This window comes from Octopus bimaculoides, chromosome 27 (assembly GCF_046866305.1).
Source record: "Octopus bimaculoides isolate indiv1 chromosome 27, ASM4686630v1, whole genome shotgun sequence".
Classification (NCBI taxonomy): Eukaryota; Metazoa; Mollusca; class Cephalopoda; order Octopoda; family Octopodidae; genus Octopus; species Octopus bimaculoides.
Window position 1 is genome coordinate 18,252,608 of NC_142954.1, and position 12,466 is coordinate 18,265,073.

General features: G+C 34.4%; 1 protein-coding gene across 1 annotated transcript; it reads right to left on the reverse strand.

The window, feature by feature from the left end:
- Window positions 1–559: 559 nt before the first annotated feature.
- On the reverse strand, window positions 560–12,198 carry LOC149130876 (chymotrypsin-1-like). Its single transcript, XM_089343653.1, has 6 exons — window positions 12,113–12,198; window positions 10,592–10,766; window positions 7,456–7,577; window positions 4,980–5,111; window positions 3,586–3,728; window positions 560–890 (listed from the first exon to the last, which is right to left on the reverse strand). The coding sequence occupies exons 1-6, from the start codon at window positions 12,174–12,176 to the stop codon at window positions 732–734; spliced, it is 795 nt and encodes a 264-aa protein (XP_089199779.1). The 5' UTR covers window positions 12,177–12,198; the 3' UTR covers window positions 560–731.
- Between the last annotated feature and the right edge of the window lie 268 nt (window positions 12,199–12,466).

Genomic DNA, 12,466 nt, shown 5'->3' on the forward strand with positions numbered 1-12,466 from the left:
TATATATATATATATATATATATATATATATATATATATATATATATATATATATATATATATATATATATATATATACATATTATATATATATATATATATATATATATATATATATATATATATATATAAATATATATATATATATATATATATACATATTATATATATATATATATATATATATATATATATATATATATATATATAAATATATACATATTATATATATATACATATTATATATATATATATATATATATATATATATATATATACATATTATATATATATATATATATATATATATATATATATATATATATATATATATATATATATATATATATATATATTTATATATATATATATATATATATATATATATATATATATATATATATACATGTTGAGTGTTATATATATATATATATATATATATATATATATATATATACATATACATATGCGTCTATCCACAGACACACACGCAGACACACATATTGCAGTTAAGTGATAAATTAAATACAAGCGTTTATTGATAAACAAACTCAATACGAATCGACAGTATCAAATTTATTCTATATAAATGTTGAGTGTTATTTTTTAATTCCTCCTCTCAAGGCTTATTGGAATAGGAAAGAAAGAAAAGGGACGCGGGGAGAACGAAAATTAGGAAGAGTAGGTAATGTGTGAGAAAGAAGAGAAAGAGAGCATGCGCGGCGTCAGTTTTAGACATTTGTATGTTTTTTGATGAAATCAACAAAGTGCTTCACTCGAACGAATACGCCAAAGCCTTGATCGCAATTGTAGCCAAAGGAAGCAATTCCAGCCAAGATATATTTCGAGTCCGACTTCCGTTTACACATCAGACCGGTTCCTGAGTCACCCTGGGATAGAAACGAAAGAAATAAAAAAAAATAGAAAGAAACTCCTGTATATTTATATAACAAAGTATAATAATTCTTTTTGTTATAGGTACAAGAGATGAAATTTTGATGGGGAGAGAGCGAGTTGATCTGATCGTCTGCAGTATTTGACCGGTACTTATCTTATCGACCCCGAAAAGATGAAAGACAAAGTTGACCTCGGGAGCTTTTGAACTCAGAACGTAAAGACGGATGAATGCCTTAAGTATTTTGTCCAGTGCAGTAACAATTCTACCAGTTCACCGCCTTAATGTTTATAATAATGGCTTCAAATGTTGGCATAAGGTCAGCCAATTACCTTGACCCCAGTGCTTAACTGGTACTTATTAACCCCGAAACGATGAGATGCAAAGTCGACCTCGGCGGGATTTTAACTTAGAACGTAAAGACGGAAAAAATGCCGCTAAGCATCTAGCCCGTCGTGGCCTTAATAATAATAATAATAATAATAATAATAATAATAATAATAATAATAATAATACAAAAGGAGACACGACAATGTGGTCAGATATGTCCACTGGCTGTTGTGCGGTAAAGCAAACCTCGAGAGAGCCGAACAATGGTATGAACAGAAGCCAGAAGGAGTAATGGAAAACGAACATTACAAAATACTCTGAGATTTTAACATACAGTGCGACCAAGTCATAGGAGCGAGACGACCAGATATCGTGCTCGTCCATAAAGATGAAAAAGAAGTAAAGATAACGGATGTCGCAATACCAGGTGATTCGAGGGTGAAATGTGAGGAAACAGAAAAGAGTGAGAAATACCAGCCACTGCAGGGTGAGATAGGAAAGATATGGGGCATGAGGAAAGTAATGGTGATACTGGTGGTAATTGGAGCATTGGGAGTAATTTCCAAGGGCTTTGGAAAACATATATAAAGAATATTGGGGCTACTGTCAGGTTTGAGGTGATCCAGAAGATGGTATTGTTGGGTACAGATCGCATTCTAAGGAGAGTATTGTCTCTTTGAGTCACAGGAGAAGGCAATATTTGAAACCTTTGGTGGTTTGTTGTTGCCTGCTTTCAAGTAAAGAATAACCGGTAATTAAGAACTATCCGAGAGACTTTCAGAACAACAACAACAACAACAATAATAATAATCCTTTCTACTGCAAGCACAAGGCCTGAAATTTTGGGGGAGGGATTAAGTCGATTACATCGACCCCGGTATTCCACTGATACTCAATTTATCTACTTCGAAAAGATGAAAGGCAAAGTCAACCTCGGCGGAATTTGAACTCAGAACGTGCAGGCGACACGAAACGCCGCTCAGCATTTTGTTCGGCGTGCTAACGGTTCTACCAGCTCTTGGGCATGTCCCTTGGTGGCTGACGATATGTTCATCTCTGATCATGAGCAGAAGCAGTGGGGGAGCATCATAGCCATGTGTTGAAAGGAATTCTTTGGGATTTGAATAATTCACCTTTGGAAACATGGGTGTTTCATTCATCATCCTTAAACGAACCTTATTCAGGGACCTTTTGAGCGGGATGGGCTACTCGACCTGAAGAAAATTCTAGCTGGGCCCCACCTGCAAGGTCATGCGCTGTTTATTTTGATATGAGATCACCATGTCGCGCACATATGGTTGTGATGCACGTGCCTGGTGTATCCTTTATCAGACGGGTAGTCATGATGGGTATAATGGGCTTCGTATATCTGTACCCCAGTGTCACTTTGATGGTATGCACTGCTCTCTCACTCAATAATAATAATAATAATAATAATAATAATAGTAATAATAATAACAACAACAATAACAACAACAACAACAACAACAACAACAACAACAACAACAACAACAACAACAACAACAACAACAACAATAATAATAATAATAATCCCTTCTACTAAAAGCACAAGACCTGAAATTTTGGGGGAGGGGACTAGTCGATTACATTGACCTCAGTGTTACGCTGGTATTTAATTTATCGACCCTGAAAGGCTGAAAGGCAGAGTCGACCTCGACGGAATTTGAACTCAGAACGTTAAGACGGACGGGATGCCACGAAGCATTTTACCCAGCATGCTTACGATTCTGCGTGATAACCCTTTCTACAGAATGGCTGAAACACGCAACAGATAAAAGACCTCACACAATCTACACTACATGTAGCCGATCCAACATAGGCTCTTTGTATGTAGACGCTACATGAATATTCTTTTAAATGCCCAATCATTGTTTGTACACATTCTTCATTCGTCACACAATATGCGCCTTGTTTACTGTCTGCAGTATACATGTAGTCATGCTATATGTACATTTTCTGCACGGGGAACGCTACATGTGCCTAGCCAATTAGCTGTAGTATACAGGTAGACATACAACTTGTGCGATTTCCACATGTAAAACACTACATATACTCTGTCTACTAAATGCAGTACACATGTAGAGATTCAACACGTGCGATTATCACATGTTAAACCCTCTACATGCACTTAGTTCATTGTCTTATGAGTACATGTTGACACTCTACATGTACATTTTCTACATGAAAATCGTTCGATATGAGCCCTTTCTACCAACTGCAGTATACATGTTGGTACTCAACATGTGCAATTTCTACAAGTGAAACACTCTACACTCTACATGAGGACTTAGCAACTGCAAATTTGTATGAAATCAATAGAAAAAAAAATCTGTACTTACGTTGCAGATGTTCTCTCCATGGGGTTGAAGATCTCCCATGCACAGATGCATGCCGGGTAGAGCACGTGAGAATTTTTTGCATTGACCATGGACCATTCTATACATGCTGGCTTTCTGCAGCTGTGTTGGATAATGACCATTTTCTACATGTTCAAGAAAGAATCCATGAATTAATTAATTAGTTAAAGGAGGTAAAGGCAATATAGAGCATGTAATTATTATTACATACACACACACATGCATACATACATACATGCATACATACATACATACATACATACATACATACGTATGTTTACGTCCCCATAATTTAGCGATTCGGCAAAAGACACCGATATAATTAGAACCAGGCTTAACAAGAAATAAGTCTTGGAATCGATTCATTCGACAAAAAATTCTTCAACGTGGTGCCCCAGCATGGCCGCAGACTAATGATTGGAACAAGTAAAAAATGTATATCAGTCTCAATCGACATCGTCAGCGCAACAGTTGTCCTATCCCATCAACCTACATTCTATTCTCGTACCTTCACTACACACATTAAAAAAATGGCAGTCTGTTTGTCCGCAGAGCAGAAGCCATCTTAATACGCTTGCTTCTATCTTAACGAGTGTTATCAACATAGCAGCTCTGATTTGTCTTTAAACAGACGTGGTTGTGTAGTAAGAAACGTGCTTCCTAAGCATATGGTTCCAGGTTCAGTCCCACAGTGTGGCACTTTAGGCAAGTGTCTTATACTATAACCTCGGCCTGATCAAATCCTTGTGAGTGGATTTGGTAGACGGTATCTTCTGAAAGAAACCAGTCGTGTATATATATATATATATATATATATATATATGTGTGTGTGTGTGTGTGTGTGTGTCTGTTTTTGTCCTTTCATCACCGCTTGGCAACCGGTGCTGGTCTCCGTAACTTAGCGGCTCAGCAAAAAAGACCGATAGAATAAGTACTAGGCTTAAAAAAATAAGTCCTAGGGTCGATTTCTTCGACTAAAACCTCTTCAAAACGGAGCTCCAGTATGGCCACAGTCAAATGACTGAAACAAGTAAAAGAATAGAAAAATAAAAGTATACATACACGCCCTCACGCACGCACACACACACACATTAAGGAAAAGAGAGTCTGATTGCCTTGACACAAGAGAACAGTTACGGATACCTGCTTCTGCCTCAATGTGACTCATCAGCACAGCAGTTGTCCTACCATATATTTGCACACACACACACACAAACTTATATACAAAATTACACACAAAATCACTCTCATGCATACACACGTTGTCCCTCATTCCCTCTCTCACATATACACACTCTCTCTCACACATACACACTCTCTCTCTCTCACACATATATACACACACATGCTCTTATATTCATCGTTCCATATATTACCTCCTGTCTTTCCCCATCCGACAGCGATACAACGGCTGTAGAAGTCATCTGTTTTCTTTGGAATTTCTATGGGTTGAACACATTTCGATTTTGGCACTGGTTTCTCCAGAGTCAGTATGGCAATGTCGTTACCTAATGGAGAGAAGAGCATTTGAAGATTTAAGATTTAGTTGAAGTAACATTTAGAAAAAGGAGACAATAGCCTACAACAAGAACAATACGAGTATGAACGTGTATATTTATATAAGTATGTATGTGTATATGAATATGTATGCATGATGAAATAAACAAAAACAAAATAGTTTGAAGAACTTAATCATTGATAAAAGAAAATTTTGGCAGTATGTGATTTTTGTAAGAACTGCCAGAATTGATATCATGAAATATCAATTCCATTTGATTCATTTCGATTTTATTTTCCTACTTAATTCATTATGACTAAATCGCATTTTCTGTCAATGAAACCGGTAGCATATTTTGATGAAAATATAAATATTTTCTTTCGTTTACCAACGATAAGTTTCTCAAAGCATTTCCTTTTTTGTTTTTTAATACAAATTTACTCGTGTGAAATCTAAATCTTTTCAACACACACAAAGTCACGAACTGGCTTCATGTTTGTGTGTGTGTGTGCATGTGTGTGTGTGTGTGTGCATGTGTGTGTGTGTGTGTGCATGTGTGTGTGGGTGTGTGCATGTGTGTGTGCATGTGTGTGTGTGTGTGTGCGCGTGAAAATCCACGGGGTAGAAGGAGTACTGTACTGTATATTTTTATTTTCATTTTTATAATTTGTATGTATTTATTTTATTATAAATGTAAAATAGCACCACAGAGGAATCAACGTGAGCTTAAATAATAAACCGCGTTAGGTGAACCGCGATAAAGCGAGGGATTACTGTATAATTCTAGGAAAAATTAGAAAAGAGAGAGTGAGTGTGGGGAGTGGCGTCGGTTACGACGACGAGTGCTCAAGCTGCTCCGATTAACGGAACAGATTGCTCACGAAATGAACGTGGCTGAGCACCCCACAGACACATGTACCCTTAACAAAGTTCTCAAGGAGATTCCGCGTGACACAGAATGGGACAAGGCTTGCCCTTTGAATTACAGGTACTACTCATTTTTGTTAGCTGAGTGGACTGCAGCAGCGACGAATTGAGTGTCTTTCTCAAGGACATAGCACGCCGCCGGCGATCGAACTCATGACCTTCCGAACGTGAGCCAAATACGCTAGCCACGAAGCACCGCCCCTTCACTCCGACAGAGTGGGACAGAGAGACGGAGAGACAGAAAGACAAGGACTCATCGCTGTTCTTAGCGATCGCTGTGCTCTGGCGAGAAGCTATTTAATAAGAGACGGACGCATGATGGGTAACGGAAATAACTTTAGATGGGAGGTTCTTGGAACAGTGGAAGAGAATTAGGCCAAAGTTTCTCGTTTCTCTTCTTTTAGCGAACTTAGAATTATATTTCGAATAATAGACATAGTTGCAGGCGTGGATTTGTGGTAAGAAACTTGCTCCCCATCTATATTGTTCCGGGTTCAGTCCTACTGCATGACACCTTGGGCAAGTGTCTTTTACTATAGCCTCGGGTCGATCAAAGCCCTGTGAGTGGATATCTGGGGGACGAAAACTGAAAGAAGCCCGTCGTATATATATATATATATATATATATATATATATATATATATATATATATATACATATATATATATATATATATATATATATATATATATATATATTTGAAGATAAACAACAAAAATTCAATAGGTTATAGCAGTACGTACGTTTCGTACAAGCTCCATTTATTCATGTAGTGAGAACACCACAGAAAATACAATGAAAATGTATTCCTCAGCTGCATAATGGAATTTTATTTTAGAAAGTCATTTTGAAGATGTTTGCAAAAAACAAGAGTAAGAGAAGAAAACACATCTCGACTATGCTGCTGTTTCACAGACAAGTGAATCAAACAAGAATTAAAAATCTAATTGGAGGGATAGTAGTAATTTTCAAATATATATATGTATGTATGTATGTATGTATAGTCAATTCAAAGAACAAGCAATTAATAAACAGAAAAAAAAGAAAGAAGTGAACGTGCCGATGAAAGGAGAGAGTTAACGTTTCGAGCATAGCTCTTCGTCGGAAAGAGAAAGTCCATTGCGAAAGAAGGAAAAGTAAGGAAAAATAGTCAACAATCCACGTGCGGTTACGTGAGCGCGAGTCCGTGTGTGTGTGTGTGTGTTTCTGTCTGTTTGTACCCCACCACCACCGTTTGACAACCGGCGTTGGTGAGTTAATGCTCCCGTAATCTAGCAGTTCGGCAAAAACTATCGATAGAATAGGCACCAGGCTTTGAAGAAAAAAAGGTACTGGGATTGATGCATTCGGCTAAAGCTTCTTCAAAACGGTGCTCCAGCATGGCCGTAGTCTAATGACTGAAACAAGTAAAAGTTTAAAATACTTACGGAGTCCTGGGGTTTTCGTATACTGGGGGTGAATAAGCCAATTCGCGACTCCGACGATAACTGTGGCATTCATTTTATTGGTGGAACCAAAATGAGCTTCTATAGAAGAAATTTGTTTCTCCCTGAAACGAGTAGATATGTATTACAAGAGCAGGTATGACTGTACGGTTAAGAAGTTTAATTCGTTGTCGTATGGTTCCGGATTTAGTACGACAATGCAGAAACGTACCTCGGGTAAGTCTGCTATAGAGAGCACACCCACTAATGCCTTGTCACTAGATAGGCTGTTATGTGTGTGTGTGTGTGTGTGTGTGTGTGTGTGTGTGTGTGTGTGTGTGTGTATACGAGTATCTCTCTCCCTCCTCCTCTCTCTGTAAATATATATATATATATATTTGTATGTATGTATGAATATATATATATATATATATATATATATATATATATATATATATATATATGAACGTATGTATACATACATACATATACATATAATAATAATAATAATAATAATAATAATAATAATAATAATAATAATAATAATAATAATAAATGCCCTGATGCAGTACCATGCATCAGGCTCTCGTGGCTTCTGGTCATAACTGATTGGAAGTGTTATTATGTACATTGTTTTGTCTTGGTATAAAAGATGGGCTACAGCAAATATTCTGCTCAATAACACAGATTTGTTTGTCAGTTGTTTGACCTCAACCAGTTGAGCATGTCCCTTTGTGGCTGACGATATGTGCATCTCTGATCATGAGCAGGAGTAGTGGGGGAGCATCATAGCCATGTGTTGAGAGGAATTCTTTGGGGTTTGAATAATTCACCATTTGGAAACATAGGTGTTTTGCTCAACATCCTTAAACAACCCTTATTCAGGGACCTTTTGAGCGGGACGGGTACTCGACGTGAATAAAATTCTGACTGGGTCCCACCTGCAAGGTCATGTGCTGGTTATCTTGATATGAGATCACCATGTCGCGCACATATGGTTGTGATGCATGTGCCTGGTGTACCCTTATCAGACGGGTAGTCATGATGGGTATAATGGGCTTCGTATATTTTACCCCAGTGTCACTTTGATGGCATGCACTGCTCTTTCACTCAATAATAATAATAATAATAATAATAATAAAATGACAACAAAAGAAAGAATGAGACTTCGATATTAGGTAAATAGAAGAATTTATATATGTATAGTTTAGGACAATCAGTAAGCTGTCATAATAGGACTCAGAGTTTCAAATGTCGGAGCTAAGTGCTTCGATGTATTCTCATTGGCTATTATGACAATGGATGCTATTAAAAAAACCGTTGAATAAAAGGGGAGTTACTCTAATAGGTAGGAACAAATCTAAAATATAAAAAATACACGAAACCATATTCCCACAATACACAGAAACCTCCTGCGTTCATAACGTCTACATAGTACATATACATATATATATATGTACTATAGAGACAAAGAAAACGCCCCTTGTATTTGAATACTATGCAAATATTCTTTTAAAAAACTTTTCTTTTAATTTTTCCAAAATTTAATTGCTTTCCATACTTACAGTTGAAAAAGTCTCAATGACCGAAACCGGTACTGAAATGGTTTTTATAAAATTATTTTTGCATTTTCTACCTTGACTTTTTTTCCATATATATATATATATATATATGTATGTATATAAAACGACCATAATCACCATATATATATATATATATAATCATCATAAATATACAGGGATTAGCATTGAGTTGCTTCTCGTTAATCCCTGTATATTTATGATGATAAATGGTTTTACCGATAAAGGTTTTTTCATACTGAACTACTTGGCAAAATTGTTAATTATTAATTCTATTATTAATTGACGATTCCCTGCCCTTATTCTTGTATATTATATATATATATATATATATATATATATATATATATATATATATATATATATATATATATATATATATATATATATATAACCACCATATATATATGTATAAAACCACCATAATCACTCGTATTTTTCTCTCCACAATAACACTGTCTGCGGGCGACATGACACATAAAATTTACAATTACGTCCCGAAACCCCGCGTGATAGATGAAAATCCACGAAGTAGAAACAGTACTGTACTGCATATTTTTAAAAATTATTTTTATATTTTGTATATACTTATTTTATTATTATTGCAAAACAACACCACGGAGGAATCGACGTAAGCTTAAAAAATAAACCACGATCGGTGAACCGCAATATGGCGAGTGATTACTGTATGTGTATATATATATATATATACATATATATACATATATATATATATATATATACATACATATATGATAATAATATTAGGGATAAAAATCCAAATTTACAGGTAAAAGTTCAATTTAATTTAATTTATCAAAATTAAAATTAAGTTAAATTTCACAATATATAATATATAAATATATAATTTAAAGAAAAAAAACACAATTCTTGAATTCATCCATGAAAAACAATAGTCACATATAGAAAAATTTAATAAGTAAATACACTAAAAAGATCTATAATAAAAATACAAAGTAATAAATATTAAAATAATAAAATAATATATATATAATATATATATATATATATATATATATATATATATATATATATATATATATATATATATATATGTGTATGTATGTATGTATATATATATATATATATATATATATATATATATATAATCATAAATATATAGGGGTCAGTATTAGTTGCTTCACCAACATACTGAAAATTTAGAAATACCAGTCAAAGAACTACTGATTCTAAACTACAATTTTTTCTCTAACGGATGGCAATATTTATGGCATCCGTTAGAGAAAAAATTGTAGTTTAGAATCAGTAGTTCTTTGACTGCTATTTCTAAATTTTCAGTATGTTGGTGAAGCAACTAATGCTGACCCCTATATATTTATGATTATAAATTGTTTTACCGATAAAGGTTTTTTTCATACTGAACTACTTGGCAAAATTGTTAATTATTAATTTTATTACTAATTGGCAATTCCCTGCCCTATATCTGTATATATATATATATATATATATATATATATATATATATATATATATATATATATATATATATATATATATATATATATATATATACTTACAAACAATGAGCAGCTGTCAGTAAGTATTTATCACTGATGAGGGTTGCACCACAGAAGTAGTCATTAGGTTTGGCAGCAATCCTCAGGAAAACCACATGAGGAAATTCACAGTATTTCGCATCGATTCCGTTGACGATATGTTCTTCTACGTTACTTACAACGGGTTCTTCAGTTGCTTATGTTCAAAGGGAGAGAGAGAAAGAGAGATACAAAATGGAAATTAAGAAAGAAGGAAACATTTTGTTCGATAGAGGAATTACACTGTGAAATACGATTTTTGTCCTTGGATAGCAATTGTTATTTCCTATTTGCTTACTCTTAGAAAGTATGAAAAACGGCTAATATTTCCTTAAAACTATGCTTTTGTTACATTTATTCAAACCCTAACGAATCCCTCTCATTACATGACCATGATGCTCCCCATCTACTCCTGCTCATCATCAGAGATGCACATATTGTCAGCCACTAAGGAACATGTTCAAGTGGTTATGGTCAAGTAATTGACAAGCAAATTTATGGTATTGAGCAGAATATTTGCTATAATGATATTTCTGCTTCAGCAACTCAGCACTGAGTCTGTCTGGAATGTAATGGAAAATAGGTCTGTTTTGAAACACTTGATGTTCAGATCAGAAAAGCAAAGTTTGAAGGGAATAGCAATGATTTCCTTTTATTTCTAGATAGAAGTAAATAGGAAACAAGAGCACTCAGAGAGTGCAAACCTCCGTCAAGGCAACACCAACGTCCTCTCAGCGATTAACCGGAGATGATTTTTAAAATGAGAATATCTGAAATAAACTTGACTGCTCTCACAAACGAGAATACTAAAAACGAGCCCGACCACTCTAAAAAATTAAGTAAAAAAATTCGGAAAAATAATCCAGAATCCTTGTTCGGTACCGATCGACCCAGAAAGGTTAAAAGCAAAGTCGACTTCGGTGGTATTTGAACCTCGAACGTAAAGACGGACAAGATGCCGCTAAGCATTTCGCCCGGTGTGCTAACGAGTCGGCCAGCTCGCCGCCTTAAGATCTAGACCAGCGTCTCGCAACCATTTTTTTTTAACCTACGGATCTCTTTGATTCCTATTTTGAATTATTGCCTCTCCCCACCCCCCATACCATTCAATTTTTAAAAACCAGTTTATAGATACATCTTTCAGAATTCCTATTTTGTTTTCCACATGTTAACATGCATAGATATGCAGCAGAACTCTGAGAGAACGTGTCTCAGTGGCTGGAACCATGTTGCACTGTGTAAAACATTAGTGAAAGGAAGCGAAGTGTTTTTTGCAATGAACACCTGTAAAGCAAAGGTTTTTCATGAACCCTTAAAATGCTACTGCAGATACCTAGTTTACCACCTTGCTTGCACGGGCCCCCAAAAATCTTATCTGGAACCCGAGGGTCCATGTGGACACATTTACATGAATCACTAAGATTACCATTTTCTCCAGATATATTACGACTATTGGCGAAATAATTTGAGGTAATGCAAAATATTTTAGACGCGTTTACTTACCTGGTGCTCCGTAAAACGGGGCGACGAGGCACACCAGGAGGGTTAGACAAAACAGCTTCTCCATCGCAAAAATAATGAATAACTTCTACCAGCTAACGCTGGTACTGTTTATATATATATATATATATATATATATATATATATATATATATATATATATATATATATATATATATATATATATATATATATACATATATATATATATATATATATATATATATATATATATATATATATATATATATATATATATACATATACATATATATATGTATATATATATATATATATATATATATATATATATATATATATATATATATATATATATATATATACATACACATATAT